This window comes from Orcinus orca, chromosome 2, assembly GCF_937001465.1.
Source record: "Orcinus orca chromosome 2, mOrcOrc1.1, whole genome shotgun sequence".
In the NCBI taxonomy this organism is placed as follows: Eukaryota; Metazoa; Chordata; class Mammalia; order Artiodactyla; family Delphinidae; genus Orcinus; species Orcinus orca.
The window spans coordinates 93,184,533-93,201,797 of NC_064560.1; the positions used below are offsets into that span (position 1 = coordinate 93,184,533).

Consider the following 17,265-nt stretch of genomic DNA (forward strand, 5'->3'; position numbering starts at 1 on the left):
ACTGACACACCTAAATTATTTAAATAATTCTGTCCATTTCATTATTACATTATAAAAATTAGACATGACTTGTGAATACAGTATAAGAGCTACCTATTAATGGACAGAAACTTTAAAAATCTAAGCATTAATAATAAAATATGGAGGCTTCTATCCTCAAATTTTAACATTGTTGGTCTGTCTCCTTTTATGCATACTTTTAAGAGTAATAAATATAAGCTACGTGCTTTGATATGTTGTTCTACCTTGACTGGTTTTGTTTCTTTTTTTTTTTTTTTTATGGTACACGGGCCTCTCACTGTTGTGGCCTCTACCGTTGTGGAGCACAGGCTCCGGACGCGCAGGCTCAGTGGCCATGGCTCACAGGCCCAGCCGCTCCACGGCATGTGGGATCTTCCCAGACTGGGGCACGAACCCTTGTTCCCTGCATCAGCAGGCGGACTCTCAACTACTGCACCACCAGGGAAGCCCTGGTTTTGTTTCTTGTTCATGCAATTGTGAATTTAATCACAGAGTTGTAGTAGTCATCCTTAGGCATTATCTCTTAAAAATGAAGAAATCCATCTTTTGTTTTTAACTGGCCATCTTAGGGGGCTTCCCTGGTGGCGCTAGTGGTTAAGAATCCGCCTGCCGATGCGGGGGACACGGGTTTGTGCCCCGGTCTGGGAAGATCCCACATGCCGCGGAGCGGCTGGGCCCATGAGCCATGGCTGCTGAGCCTGCGTGTCCGGAGCCTGTGCTCCGCAACGGGAGAGGCCACAAGAGTGAGAGGCCCGCGTACCGCAAAAAAATAAAAAAAAAGGCCATCTTAAAGCAGTGTAGACCTTATAATAAAAGCATGAATTTTATCAAGATTATCTTCACGTTTTATAATTTATAGTTTCTTTGGAAATAGAGATGAAACTGATTAGAAAAAATACCAAACTCAAAATTATAACAAAGATATTAAAGTAAATACCTAATGATACTTAATACAATTTCTTTAGATAGTTCTTTGCAAGTTTATAAAACCATTTTTAATGCAGTCATATACTCATATAATCATAACAACCTTTTATATTATAAATCTGGGAACTTGAGATTCAAACAAAAAGGTTAAGTGGTTTACTTAAAATCATGTCTCCTAAGGTAGAGTACTAGAATTCAAAACCTTATGTTTTGATGCTAATCTAGTGAAAACAATTTACTGAAAATTACAGAGAGCCTCTTTAACAGAACAGTGTATTAGAAGTTTTCTTATATTGATGCAGAGTTTGCTTTTCTTAATAGCTTTAACACTAGTTTTTTTTCTCATTCCCATGTATTTGTACTCATGTGCAATTCAGTAATTATTCAGTTGAATTTTCAGAATAACTACCTATCAATAAGTTTAAATAAACCCATTTTTTTGGTCAGATGATTTAGACATTTGGCTCCAGTGATCTGTGTGTGAGTGTTTTGTTAGGAGTTCCCTGCAGATTTTTCTTCTCCGTTGCTTAGCTGGATCTCAGACCTTCACCTAGAAAGGTCATGGACTTGTATAAAGAATGTGTGGTTTGTCTGTGTCTTTTGGAGCCCAGATAGTAGTGTGAACATACGTAATTACTGTTGACTACATTGTGAAACTAAAAATAAATTATTTTGTGATCATCCCTTTCTTATGTTAATAGAGATGGGGAGGAACTAACAAAATAATGCTTTCAACTGGAAGTTATCCAGAAAAATTTCTATGAGTAAATCTAAACACCAATGTGTTGCTTCTAATTCCAGTTCTTCTTACTAAAGAAGTTGATGATAAACAGCATAGGGTTTTTTGTCTTTTTCTTTTTCCAGGTGGCCAGTCTGACCTTGGATATAATTCACTGTCTAAGGATGAAGTTAGAAGAGGGGATACATCTACTGAGGACATTCAAGAAGAAGAAGATAAGAAAGGGAGTGATTCTAGTTCCTGTAGGTACTAAGTTAATATTGTATAAAACTGTGAGCTTACATTAATAGAAAAGTCGAGTGACTTTAAGTATAAAAGTACTAATTTTATGTTTCATTTTCCCATTGTTACTCCTATTTCCTCCCATTATAAAAGCCCTCTACACCACCTAACATTCCAATGTACAAGTACTTCATGTGTGAAGTTTGTAGTCTTAGTGGCAAAACACCCTCCAATCAAATACTATTCTTGTAGTAGAAATATATATTTCTTCAAACAGTGGCTCTTTTCTGGGGCTTAACAGTATTTTTATTTAATGCTTTTATTAATGGTCTGTGACTTATATTTTTCCTGCTTACCTCCCCCCGTCAAAAGCAGTGTTTCACAACCAAAGAAGAAATATAAAATGTATGCATGGACCTTATGTGTGACCAGTACTTAGTTGTTTGATACACACCTTGAGGACTTGAATGAATGGTATCAGTTATTCGTGATTGACAAATATAGATATAGAGGTGTTCGGTATTTTCTCATCACGTATTTTCCGGTAGAAGTATTTAGAACTAAAAGCTACTTCTCTTTATGGCTCCTCTGATGTATATAGATTTCATCTTAACAGTTGCATTTTAATCTTTACAGTGTCAGAGAGCGAGAGTGCAAAGGGAAGTGCTGATTGTCTTCCTAAGCTCAATTATCAAAGTTCTTCCAGTATAGTTCGCCTCAGTGCTGCAAATAACAGTGCTGATAAAACATCAGGAGAAAGCACAGGTAAGTTGAATGGTATTCGTCTGTTATGTGCAGAATAACTTGTATCTGTATTTCTAGTGAATATTTTTTTTTAAGTCTTAATTCTCAAGGGATTTTTTCATTTTTCGTTTTTTTGTTTTTGTTTTTGTTTTTGTTTTTTGGTATACTTTCGCAGCCTCTCATGGTATAGTTTAGAAGCTTAAATTCTGTATTTTATAATATAGTTTGTTCAAGCTTTTATTGTAACAAAGTAAAGGGACATACCTACAAGCTGCCTTTTGAGTTTGGACTGTGGGGAGTTTTGGGAAGGGGGAAGTGGGGAGCAAGTGAGATGATCAATCTGAGGGTACCAGACACCTCGCCAATTTTTAAATGAAGCATAGAGTTCCTTAGTCTTCGTGTTGTTCCTGTTTTTTCAGAGGCGAAAGGATAGTCCTTCAGGTAGTTTAAATAACAATACCTAATATTTTTTCTTTTCAAAGCACTTTCTATATATTATTTTTCATGTATTATTACAGCAGTGCTTATATTAGTGAGAAGGGGGTATTAGCACTCTTTCAAAGATGAGAAAACTCAGGCATAGTCGGACTATTGGCAGGTCCCATAACTTCTCAGCTACTTAATGGAAAAGTCATTTTAGGACCTGGGATAATACCTTGTCTCACAAGTTTTTCATCAGACTGTTTTGGGGAGCAATAAACAGACATAAGATTCAGAGTTTCTAGTGTTAATAGTCTGATTTCATAATTACATTATTTTATTTTTTGTATTAGCTCAGTTCTGCATCATTATAATCTAAACAAACACTGAAGGACTTGTGCTATCAAAGCTGAAATATCTCTATAAAGGGCCCTGCTGCTGCAATGATGTTTGTTTTTCTGCAGCATAGTTAGATATGCCTCTAACTCAGGGGTAGGCAAACTGTGGCCCATGGGCCAAACCAGGCCTGCAGCCTGGTTTTTGTACAGGCCCACAAGCTAAGGATGGTTTTTTACATTTTTAAATGGTAAAAAATCAAAAGAAGAGAAATATTTTGTGACACCTGAAAATTATATGAAAGTTCAGTGTTCATAAACAAAGGTTGATTGTCACACACCCAGCTCATTCACTTACATATTGTCTATGGCTGCCTTGGCACTACGTTGGCAGAGCTGTGGAGTTGCCACAGAGACTGTATGGCCTGCAGAGCCTAAAATATTTACTTTCTGGCCCATGATGACCCCTGCTCTAGATTTTTGACTTGAAAACTTTCCCATCTGTTAAGTACTCTGGGTTTATCACTACTACCAAAGACTATATGTGGGATTTATAGGAATACTTACATTTCTGTAACTTTTTTCTTACATACTAGTACTTGCTAGAATTCAAAACACCTTTCAAGTTTCTTCATGTGTTGCAGTACAGTATATGTATATTTTATTTATATCATTATATAAATAAATGACAGCTTCTAAAAGATGTGGGAGTGGAATAACCAAAGAAATGTTTTAATGTTTGGTTGGTAATTGAAATAAAAGCATCATCCTATGGTTACTTCATGGTTATCTTGGGAATTTTAACATTTTGATAAATTTATATTGAATTACTGAGAATTCAATCACAAGAGAATTTACTCTGAAATGTATGAAGTATGAAAACATACTCTGAAATGTTTTTTTAAGCCTAATTCTGCTTTTAGTGTGCTTTAACTTTTTCCCTTCAGCTACCACATTTAGCTGTAACATGGCATATTATAATATATTATACTATGTTATATTCTGGGTTGGTCTCTTGGCTGCAGTTGTTTCCCAGCAGACAATATTCATTCAGCGATTATTTTTTGAGCTCCTACTATACCTGCTACCATATGCCAGGTGCTACTGAGGATATGGTAAAGAACAAAAATAAACATGGTCCCTGCCTCCAAAGAGAAGTACATGGGAGGGCTGGGAAAACATTAAACAAATAATCAAGTAAATATAAAAACACCCTGATATTAAATACTGGCAAGAAGAGCTGTAAGGGCTTCCCTGGTGGTGCAGTGGTTAAGAATCCGCCTGCCAATGCAGGGGACACAGGTTCGAGCCCTGGTCCAGGAAGATCCCACATGCCGCAGACCAGCTAAGCCCGTGTGCCACAACTACCGAGCCTGCTCTCTAGAGCCCGGAAACCACAACTACTGAGCCCACGTGCCCTGGTGGCTCTATGACATAATTCTGGCAAGTGATAGTAAAGTGGTAGTTTTTGAGGGTTTCTGGGAAAACGTCTACTTTCCTGGTAAAGGAGTCAAAAATCTTAAGGATAAACTAACAACTCTAGTTCATACCTAGGAAACCTATTATATGCCTTAGAAAATTGGCTTGTTTTCCCAGAAACCCTCAAAAACTACCACTTTACTATCACTTGCCAGAATTATGTCATAGAGCCACCAGGCCCAGGGAAGTTAAATAGTTTGCAGCCTCTCTGTTAGAGATGCACAGCATCCAGCCTAGTCTGGTGGAATTTAGCAGGTATATAAACTTAGAGTCAGACAAACTATTCTGTAAATGGCCAGGTAGTAAACATTTTAGGCCTTACAGGCCACATACAGTCTCTATTGCTTGTTCTTTGTGTGTGTGATATTTACTGAAGCCCGTGCACCTAGAGCCCGTGCTCCGCAACAAGAGAAGCCACCGCAATAAGAAGCCCGCACACCACAGCAAAGAGTAGCCCCTGCTTGCCACAGCTAGAGAAAGCCCACGCACAGCAACGAAGATGCAATGCAGCCAAAAATAAATAAATTAGGGGGGGAAAAAAAAAAAAGAAGGGCTGTAAGTTGCCATGAGAATATGTAACCTGTCCTGGGTTTCGAGGGACATTGGTCAGGAAAGCCTTCCTTGATAATATGGTTTCTGAGCTTAGATCTGAAGGGTGAGTAGAAAACAAATGAGGATAGGGGTTCCAAAGGAAAAATTGAAAGGGAGCATTCCAAGCAGCGGGAAGCAATATGTAAAGGCTGTATAGTAGGAAGGGATTATAGCATGTTCAAAGGTCTAAAAAAAGGGCTAGTAAATCAGCTCAGAATTCTTTCAGTTTTAAGGCTCAGAAAATATGACTTAACACTGGCTTAAACAAGTTGAGGGCTTCTTTTCTCACGAAATTCAAGGGTAAACAATTGCCCAAGATGTTGGTTCAGGGGCTTTACCTCAGATCTCTGAACCTAACCATGATTATAATACAGCTGCTGGCAACTTCAGGCACCACCTATCTGTGCAAGGCAGAAAGAATGGGCAAGGGGAGTGCCAGCCACATCTATCTCCTTTACCAGGAAAGCAGACGTTTTCCCAGAAACCCTCAAAAACTACCACTTTACTATCACTTGCCAGAATTACGTCACAGAGCCACCAGGCCCAAGGAAGTTAAATAGTTTGCAGCCTCTCTATTAGAGGTGCGCAGCATCCAGCCTAGTCTGGTGGAATTCAGCAGGTATATAAACTTAGAGTCAGACAAACTATTCTGTAAATGGCCAGGTGTAAACATTTTAGGCCTTACAGGCCACATAAAGTCTCTATTGCTTGTTCTTTGTGTGTGTGATTTTTACAGCTCTTTTAAAATGTTAAAACCATTTGAGACTGTATATAAACAGTCCACAGGCTGGATTTGGCTCAGCAGTGTAGTTTGCCAACCCCTGGTATAATTTGATAACCAGCTTTATTTGTCTTTAGGCCATTGCATTGTTCTTACTTTGCAAAGGAACACATCTATTTAAATGCAGGCCTAGAGTTACATCTTTGGATTATAAGATTGCTCCAGGTCTTTGATAATATATAACCTGTTAAGCAGGTTTCCCAGAATATCAGAAGAAAGTATGTTCTTGGTTTCTTATATACTTAATCATAAGCTGATACAGAAAAAAAGAAGACACTTTACCTCTCTGCTCTACTGTTTTCCTTGTTAATGCTGTATGCTTATTAAACAGTTAGTTTGTAGGCTTTTATGGTCTCTAGTAGTCCCTTTTATCTCCTATCCTGTTACCCAAATACATCATATGATAGGAAAAAAGGCACATATTTAGGAATTGGCTCATTATAGAGAGCTAATTCTGTTGGATAAAGCATGTAAAAAGAGTAGTTGAAGGACTTTCCTGATGGTGCAGTGGTTAAGAATCCACCTGCCAATGCAGGGGACATCGGTTCGAGCCCTGGTCGGGGAAGATCCCACATGTCGCAGATCAACTAAGCCTGTGCGCCACAACTACTGAAGCCCACATGCCTAGAGCCCGTGCTCCGCAACAAGAGAAGCCACCGCAGTGAGAAGCCCGCGCACCACAACGAAGAGTAGCCCCCGCTCACCGCAACTAGAGAAAGCCCGCGCGCAGCAACAAAGACCCAACGCAAACAAAAATAAATAAATAAATAAATTTATTTTTTAAAAAAAAGAGTAGTTGACAATACCATACCTAGACTAATGCTTTAGAAGACTCCCACATAAGGACAATTAAAGTGATCAAAAAATCTAGATTTCTGCTTTCAGCGTAGGTACCTAAGTAATTTGGTAAAAAACAGTGAACAGTGTTTCTGAATAGAAAGTGGCCATTCACATTTGACTGTTATAAACAGAATCAATATGTAAAGCAAAGGTAAAATTATTTAGCCACATCTATAGTCATCAGGATTTGGAGTTTTAAAAATAATTTTTATTTATGAATAAAGCTCACATAGCTGCCTTTTATTTGGTTTGGTTTAGTGTTTTTGGTTTTGTTTTTATAGGCAGAATACTCAGAATCTTAAGGTCGTCTAGCACAACCACAATTGTATAACCATTGTTATTTAATCCGTTCAGTGAAATGGACATAAATTCATTATTATTGTTGTTAAATATACCAAGGGTAAATATTAATCTTACAAGTTTTAAAAAGCAGTGCATCCTTATATCTCAGATCATACCCTTCATATTTGATTTGAATCCCAGTTCTCTCGCTTAAGGACTGGGTAACTTTGGTCTAGGTAATCTATCAGTTTTTTCTCCACCCATAAGGATATTGGAATGATTATGGTAGATAATGTGAGTAAAGTGCCTAGTATAGCATCTGTGAAATCGCAGGCACTTGATGAGTGCTTGCTGTTATCATTTTATTACTAGTATCTTAAATATTTCAGACAACTTATATTTGCATATTACATTTTTCGTGGCTAAAAACACTTTTCTTGTTTTTTAGAAAGTTCGTCTGAGCCGCTCTTAATATCATCTTTTGAGGATACAAATGAAACAGGAAACATTCACAGTAGATGCTTCAGGAAAAGACATAAAAGTGACAATGAGCCTAATTTGCAGCAGCAAATGTCCTGGGGAAATAGAAACCGAAATCTTAGTGGAGGAGTACTAATGGGACTTATGCTCAATAGAATTAACCAGGAAGCAAACCCTGGAGATATGGTTGAAAAATTAGGAGCTGATGCAAAAATTCTTTCAAATGTAATCTCAAAAAGCACAAGACCAAATAGTCTTGATATTGGAAAGCCATCTTTAAGATCAAATAGAGACAGTATAGAGAAGGAATCTAGTGATGATGATACACCTTTTGATGGTTCTAGTTGTTTGGCAGATAAAGTAGATTCTCCTGTTATTTTTGACTTAGAAGACTTAGACAATGAAACAGATGGATCAAAAGTGGGGTACATTGCTCCACAAAATCCTAAGAGGAGTCAACGCTTGAATAGCAGCTTTTCAGTAAAACCTTTCGAAAAAACTGATGTTGCAACAGGATTTGATCCCCTCTCTCTTTTGGTTGCTGAGACTGAACAGCAGCAAAAAGAGGAGGAGGAAGAGGAGGAAGATGATAGCAAAAGCGTTTCGACACCATCTGCTAGGCGGGATTTAGCTGAAGAAATTGTGATGTATATGAATAACATGAGCAGTCCTTTGACAAGTCGAACACCAAGCATTGATTTACAACGGGCCTGTGATGATAAAGTAACCACTAAGAAAAGTCCAACGTTGGTCAAGGCATGCAGAAGATCTAGCCTGCCTCCTAATTCTCCTGGGCCAGTGAGACTTACCAAATCTAAAAGTTACTCAAAAAGCGAAGACAGACCAAGGGATAGACTCTGGTCTTCTCCAGCCTTCTCACCTACTTGCCCATTTAGAGAAGAATCTCAAGATGCATTAACCCATTCATCACCTTCATTTAATTTAGATACACTACTAGTACCTAAACTAGATGTTCTAAGAAACAGTATGTTCACTGCTGGAAAAGGAGTCGCAGAGAAAGCAAGCAAATGGTATTCAAGATTCACCATGTACACCACATCATCCAAGGTAGGTTTATTAGTGTTTTCTACTTTTCCTTTTACCCTCCTCCACCACCAAAAGTATCTTACTTGCAAAGATGTCTGTTTTTACCATTCTCCTAAAATACAGCTTTACAGAAAGGACTCTTGGGATGCATAAGGTTTGTAAGTATCAGAATTTGGACTTGAACAATAACTTCGAAAGGAAAGAATCCACTAACTAAGGTTATATTTTTAGTTCAGTTTTGAAAGAAAGTGATCTGTAGCTGGAGTAAAAATTAGAGTCATATGAAAATGCTTACTGAGCTTCATTATTTATTGCCTTCAAAAATTACCAGCCAGGCATAGGATTTCTCTTTCTGGTTAGGATGGAGTACCTTGTGATACACCTGCATACCTCCCAAAGCAAAAAGCTAGATGAAATATGGAAAGTATTTGTTTAAAGTCATCAGAGAACTGCTGAAACAACTAGAAAGTAGAGGGGCAAGATTCTAGAGAGAGGAGAATTGCAGAGATGAGCTGAAGTTTTATAGCTACTTTTTCCTTGAGGGCATTTGCTTATTCTGAGCACAGAGCAAGAGGTTGCAAATCCAGGCTTTGCCTTATCAGAGGACTGTGGAGAGGTGAGGGTGCCAGCAGGACTTTTGGGATCTTGTAGAGCTGGAGAGATAAAAATAGAGACTGGAGGGTCCTCAGATACACAACTTTTTTCCTTCAGGACATTTTCCAAATACTGATACTGCATGAAACATTAGTCTGAAAACATAAGCAGAATGTCTCTGATAAATAAGAGTTCTCAGCAGTTTCATGGTGCTGGGAATACAATAGCTTAGTTCATAAGCTGCTGGGAGCTGGCGAAAGTGAGGGCAGGGAAGCTTTGGTGTACACACCAGGCCCTTAGTTCAAATTCCTGCAGAGCCATGCCTTAGGAGCATTGGCAAAACAGAGGTAGACTGAACCTGACCAAAACTGCAACCTAGGCTGGACTCAGCTCAGTCTGTGATTAGATTAAACTAATCAGCCTTTACTCTAACAAGGAAAAAGTGTGTCCTTTCCAGAGGACCAGAACATCAACTGGAGTCCTTACAGTTTTTTATATATAATTTTTTATATTCTATTACTGAATTAAAAATAGCTATACTGAGGGACTTCCTTGGTGATCCAGTGGTTAAGACTCCACACTCCCAGTGCAGGGGGCCCGGGTTCCATCCCTGGTCAGGGAACTAGATCCTGCGTGCCTCAACTAAGAGCCTGCATGCTGCAACTAAAGATCCCACACACCACAACTAAAGATCCCGCACACTGCAGCAAAGATCCCAAGTGCTGCAACTAAGACCAGTGCAGCCAAATAAATAAATATTAAAAAAAAAAAAAGAAAGCTGTACTAAGAGACAAGGACCATAACTAAAAACAAAAGAAAAACAGATGGAGGAAACAGACCTTCAGGTGATCTAAATATTTGAATTAGCAAGATATTTTGAAGTAATTAAAATATGTCCAAGAAAATAGAGAAAAGGGTGAGAAAAAAAAAGCTAGAAACATGCAAAATTTCACCAGGTAATTATCTTTTGAAAAGAACCAGTGAAATTCTAGAACTGAAAAAGATGCGAAATTAAGAAAGCAGTAGTTAGATTTAAAAGACAAAAAAAAAAAACAAACAGGAGAAGAAAGATTAGTAAACTAGTTGGGAAGTTAGTAGAAAATATCCACACTGAAGTACAGACAGGGGAAAAACATTGGAAAATACAGGAAAAAATGTGGGGTTTAGTGAAAATGCCTAACGTTGATGTAATTTAGTTCCAGAAGAAGAAGAAAAAAAAGGGTAGAAGGAACATTTAAAAAGCTAATTGCCAAGAATTTTCCAAAAGTGATTAAAGATGTCACTCACATATTTAGAAGATCTACAAATGTCAAGCAGAATAAATGCAAAAAAAAACAAAAAAACACCCTATACTTAGACATCTTATGTTAAAATAGATGAAAATGAAATACAAAGAGAAAATCCAAAAAGGAGCCAAAGAAGAGAGAGCTATTACCTTCAAAAGAGCAGCAGTAAGAAAGCTGACAGTTGTCTTCTGAATAGAAAATTTGATGTCAAAAGACACTGGAAAGACATCTTTAGAGTACTGAAAGAAAATGACTGCCAACCTTTCTGTACCCAGCAAAAATACTCTTTAAAAATTTGGGTGAGAGCTTTAGTTCCACTGTGGTAACATAAGACTACTAAAGCCTGTCCCTCCCACTGATTTACAACTAAAAACTCCAAACAAAATACAAAAACTAAAGATTCTGAAAAATAAAAGCAGCAGACTGTGGGGAAATTTTCCCATTTTCTTTCTCATACATTTTTGCTCCAAGAGCAGTCCCAGTCACAGTGTGGCATGGCATCCCTGGCAGCTAAAACTTCAAGTGAATCCCCATATTTCCTGGACAGAGGAACCAGAGAAGGGAGCCTCTGTGGGTTGGAGAGTATGAGGGGAATCTGTGAAAGAAGGATTCCTAATTCTGTGCATGGCCCACACAAGTCTGAGCCTCACCCTTGAGCTACACATACATGGGATAGATGCAGACCAGCATGGACAAGGCTTAGAGAATTAAACTGGGGATTAAATCACCACCTACAAAAATCAAAACACAAATTACAATCTGAACATAACTTAGTTGACTGCCTGCTGATACAATAGCTCAACATTCTCCAAGAGATTATAAAAGTACCCAGACTACACAGCATAACATTCATGGTGTCCAAAATAAAATCCAAAATTACTTGAACCAGGAAAATGTGACTAATTCTCAAGGGAAAGACAACCCTGAGATAACCCAGATGTTGGAATTATCAGATGGAAACTTTAAAGCAGCTATTATGACTAGATTCCCTGAAATAAAGAAAAAACACATTTCAAATAAGAAAAGAAAGGAACTCTTAACCAGAAAAATTATTTGTCAAAAAATTTTATCATAAAAAATACACTCTGAAATAAACTTATTGGATGGGTTCAATAGCAGAATGGAGATGACAAAGGAGAGTCATTGAACTTAAAGATTGAGTAACAGAAATTATGCTGTTGGAAGAACAGAGAGAGACTTTATAAAAATGAACAGAGCCTCAGAGACTTGTGGGACAATATCAAAATGTATAACATAAAATTGGGATTCCAAAAGAATTGGAGAAAGAGATTATGGTAGGAAAAATATTTGAAGAAATAATGGATAAAATTTCCCAAATTCAGTAAAAGATTTAGATTTGCAGATACTCAGTAAACTATAGACAAGATAAACTCAAAGAAAACAACACCTATATATACATAAAAGCAAACTGTTAATAACCAAAGATATCCATTTCTAATAAAAAATAACTGCTAGAAAAAAAAAAAAAGAATAGTATCTTGAATGCTACTAAACAAAAATGACACATTACCTACAGAGGAATAAGGATTTGAATGGCCACTTGTTTTCATCATAATCTGTGGAGGGAAGAATACAGTGGAACAACACTTTTAACCTGTTGAAGAAAAGGCCTGTCAACCCAGAATTCCATATCCAGTGAAAATATTCTTTAGGGGGTGAAGGTGAAATAAAAACATTTTCAGATAAAAGAAAAGAATTCATGACTAGCAGACCTGCTGTATAAAATATGCTAAAGGAAGTTCTTCAGGCTGAAGAAAAATTATACCCCAAAGAAATCTGGGTCTTTGGAAATGAAGAAAGAGCAAAATAGATGGTAAATATCTGGTTAATACGAAAGACCCCCCCCTTTTTTTTTTTAATACAGCAGGTTCTTATTAGTCATCCATTTTATACACATCAGTGTATACATGGCAATCCCAATCTCCCAATACATCCCACTCCCAGCCGCTTTCCTGCCTTGGTGTCCATACGTTTGTTCTCTACATCTGTCTCTCAATTTCTCCCCTGCAAACCCGTTCATCTGTACCATTTTTCTAGGTTCTACATATATACGTTAATGTACGATATTTGTATTTCTCTTTCTGACTTACTTCACTTTGTATGACAGTCTCTAGATCCATCCACGTCTCTACAAATGACCCAATTTCATTCCTTTTTATGCTGAGTAATATTCCATTGTATATATATACCAAATCTTCTTTATCCAGTCGTCTATCGATGGGCATTTAGGTTGCTTCCATGACCTGGCTATTGTAAATAGTGCTGCAATGAACATTGGGGTACATGTGTCTTTTTGAATTATGGTTTTCTCTGGGTATATGCCCAGTAGTGGGATTGCTGGGTCATACGGTAATTCTATTTTTAGTTTTTTAAGGAACTTCCATACTGTTCTCCATAGTGGCTGTATCAATTTACATTCCCACCAACAGTGCAAGAGGGTTCCCTTTTTTCCACACCCTCTCCAGCATCTGTTGTTTGTAGATTTTCTGATGATGCCCATTTTGACTGGTGTGAGGTGATACCTCATTGTAGTTTTGATTAGCATTTCTCTAATAATTAGTGATGTTGAGCAGCTTTTGATGTGCTTCTTGGCCATCTGTATGTCTTCTTTGGAGAAATGTCTATTTAGGTCTTCTGCCCATTTTTGGATTGGTTTGTTTGTTTTATTAATATTGAGCTGCATGAGCTGTTTATATATTTTAGAGATCAATCCTTTGTCCCTTGATTCGTTTGCAGATATTTTCTCCTGTTCTGAGGGTTGTCTTTTCATCTTGTTTATGGTTTCCTTTGCTGTGCAAAAGCTTTTAAGTTTCATTAGGTCCCATTTGTTTATTTTTGTTTTTATTTCCATTACTCTAGGAGGTGGATCAAAAAAGATCTTGCTGTGATTTATGTCAAAGAGTGCTCTTCCTGTTTTCCTCTAAGAGTTGTATAGTGTCCAATCTTACATTTAGGTCTCTAATCTATTTTGAGTTTATATTTGTGTATGGTGTTAGGGAATGTTCTAATTTCATTCTTTTTTTTTTTTTTTTTTGCTGTACGTGGGCTTCTCACTGTTGTGGCCTCTCCCGTTGCGGAGAAAAGGCTCCGGACGCGCAGGCTCAGTGGCCATGGCTCACGGGCCTAGCCACTCCGCAGCATGTGGGATCCTCCTGGACCGGGGCACAAACCCACGTCCACTGCATCGGCAGGCGGACTCTAAACCACTGCACCACCAGGGAAGCCCTAATTTCATTTTTTAAATGTAGCTGTCCAGTTTTCCCAACACCACTTGTTGAAGACACTGTCTTTTCTCCATTTTATATCCTTGCCTCCTTTGTCATAGATTAGTTGACCATAGGTGTGTGGGTTGATCTATATTTCTGTTTTTGTGGCAGTACCATATTGTCTTGATCACTGTAGCTTTGTATTATAGTCTGAAGTCAGGCAGTCTGATTCCTCCAGCTCCACTTTTTGCCCTCAAGACTGCTTTGGCTATTCTGGGTCTTTGTGTCTCCATACAAATTTTAAGATTTTTTGTTCTAGTTCTGTAAAAAATGCCATTGGTAATTTGATAGGGTTTGCACTGAATCTGTAGATTGCTTTAGGTAGTATAGTCATTTTCACAATATTGATTCTTCCAATCCAAGAACATGGTATATCTTTCCATCTGTTGGTATCATCTTTAATTTCTTCCATCAGTATCTTACAGTTTTCTGCATACAGGTCTTTGGTCTCCCTAGGTAGGTTTATTCCTAGATATTTTATTCTTTTTGTTGCAGTGGTAAATGGAAGTGTTTCCTTAATTTCTCTTTCAGATTTTTCATCTTTAATATATAGGAATGCAAGAGATTTCTGTGCATTAATTTTGTATCCTGAAACTTTACCAAATTCATTGATTAGCTCTAGTAGTTTCCTGGTGGCATCTTTAGGATTCTCTATGTATAGTATCATGTCATCTGCAAACAGTGACAGTTTTACTTCTTCTTTTCCAATTTGTATTCCTTTTATTTCTTTTTCTTCTCTGATTGCCATGGCTAGGACTTCCAAAACTATGTTGAATAATAATGGTGAGAGTGGACATCCTTGTCTTTTTCCTGATCTTAGAGGAAATGCTTTCAGTTTTTCACCATTGAGAATGATGCTTGCTGTGGGTTTGTCATATATGGCCTTTATTATGCTGAGGTAGGTTCCCTCTATGCCCACTTTCTGGAGGGTTTTTTCATCAAGCGGTGTTGAATTTTGTCAAAAGCTTTTTCTGCATCTATTGAGATGATCATACGGTTTTTATTCTTCAGTCTGTTAATATGGTGTATCACATTGATTGATTTCCGTATATTGAAGAATCCTTGCATCCCTGGGATAAATCCCACTTGATCATGGTGTATGATCCTTTTAATGTGTTGTTGGATTCTGTTTGCTAGTATTTTGTTGAGGATTTTTGCATCTATATTCATCAGTGATATTCTGTAATTTTCTGTTTTTGTAGTATCTTTGTCTGGTTTTGGTAGGGTGATGGTGGCCTCATAGAATGAGTTTGGGAGTGTTCCTCCCTCTGTAATTTTTTGGAAGAGTTTGAGAAGGATGGGTGTTAGCTCTTCTCTAAATGTTTGATAGAATTTGCCTGTGAAGCCATCTGTTCCTGGGCTTTTGTTTGTTGGAAGATTTTTAATCATAGTTTCAATTTCATTACTTGTGATTGGTCTGTTCATATTTTCTGTTTCCTCCTGGTTCAGTCTTGGAAGGTTATACCTTTCTAAGAATTTGTCCATTTCTTCCAGGTTGTGCATATTATTGGCATAGAGTTGCTTGTAGTAGTTTCTTAGGATGCTTTGTATTTCTGCGGTGTCTGTTGTAACTTCTCCTTTTTCATTTCTAATTTTATTGATTTGAATCCTCTCCCTCTTTTTTTGATGGGTCTGGCTAATGGTTTATCAATTTTGTTTATCTTCTCAGAGAACCAGCTTTTAGTTTTATTGATCTTTGCTATTGTTTTCTTTGTTTCTATTTCATTTATTTCTGCTCTGATCTTTATGATTTCTTTCCTTCTGCTAACTTTGAGTTTTCTTTGTTCTTCTTTCTCTAGTTCCTTTAGGTGTAAGGTTAGATTGTTTATTTGAGATTTTTCTTGAGGTACGCTTGTATAGGTATAAACTTCACTCTTAGAACTGCTTTTGCTGCATCGCATAGGTTTTTGGATCATCATGTTTTCATTGGCATTTGTCTCTCAGTATTTTTTGATTTCCTCTTTGATTTCTTCAGTGATCTCTTGGTTATTTAGTAACGTATTGTTTAGCCTCCATGTGTTTGTGTTTTTTACGTTTTTTTCCCTGTAATTGATTTCTAATCTCATAGCATAGTGGTCAGAAAAGATGCTTGATATGATTTCAGTTTTCTTAAATTTACTGAGGCTTGATTTGTGACCCAAGTTATGATCCATCCTGGAGAATGTTCTGTTTGCCCTTGAGAAGAAAGTGTAATTTGCTGTTTTTGGATGGAATGTCCTATAAATATCAATTAAATCTGTCTGGTCTATTGTGTCATTTAAAGCTTGTGTTTCCTTATTAATTTTCTGTTTGGATGATCTGTCGATTGGTGTAAGTGAGGCATTAAAGTCCCCCAGTATTATTGTGTTACTGTCGATTTCCTCTTTTATAGCTGTTAGCAGTTGCCTTATGTATTGAGGTGCTCCTATGTTGTGTGCATATATATTTATAATTGTTACATCTTTTTCTTGGATTGATCCCTTGATCATTATGTAGTGTCCTTCCTTGTCTCTTGTAACATTCTTTATTTTAAAGTCTATTTTATCTGATATGAGTATAGCTACTCCAGCTTTCTTTGATTTCCATTTGCATGCAATATCTTTTTCCATCCCCTCACTTTCAGTCTGTATGTGTCCCTAGGGCTGAAGTGGGTCTCTTGTAGACGGCACATATATGGGTCTTGTTTTTGTATCCATTCAGTGAGTCTGTGTCTTTTGGTTGGAGCATTTAATCCATTCACGTTTAAGGTAATTATCGATAATGTATGTTCCTATGAGCATTTTCTTAATTGTTTTGGGTTTGTTTTTGTAGGTCCTTTTCTTCTCTTGTGTTTCCCACTTAGAGAAGTTCCTTTAGCATTTGTTGTAGAGCTCGTTTGGTGGTGCTGAATTCTCTTAGCTTTTGCTTGTCTGTAAAGCTTTTGATTTCTCTGTTGAATCTGAATGAGATCCTTGCCGGGTAGAGTAATCTTGGTTGTAGCTTCTTCCCTTTCATCACTTTAAGTATATCATGCCACTCCCTTCTGGCTTGTAGAGTTTCTGCTGAGAAACCAGCTGTTAACCTTATGGGAGTTCCCTTGTATGTTATTTGTCGTTTTTCCCTTGCTGCTTTCAATCATTTTTCTTTGTCTTTAATTTTTGCCAATTTGATTACTATGTGTCTCGGCGTGTTTCTCCTTGGGTTTATCCTGTATGGGACTCTCTGCACTTCC

At 37.4% G+C, this 17,265-nt stretch overlaps 1 protein-coding gene across 8 annotated transcripts in view; it reads left to right on the plus strand.

Annotated features, from left to right (window-relative positions):
- Nucleotides 1-17,265, plus strand: part of DENND4A (DENN domain containing 4A) — a 132,849-nt gene that overhangs the window by 97,276 nt on the left and 18,308 nt on the right. For all 8 annotated transcript variants that reach the window (XM_033439879.2, XM_033439881.2, XM_049705875.1 and 5 more), the window contains 3 exons: nt 1,813-1,929; nt 2,546-2,674; nt 7,830-8,929. In XM_033439879.2, the coding sequence (XP_033295770.1) occupies nt 1,813-1,929; nt 2,546-2,674; nt 7,830-8,929 (1,346 nt within the window). The remainder of the gene's footprint in view (nt 1-1,812; nt 1,930-2,545; nt 2,675-7,829; nt 8,930-17,265) is intronic.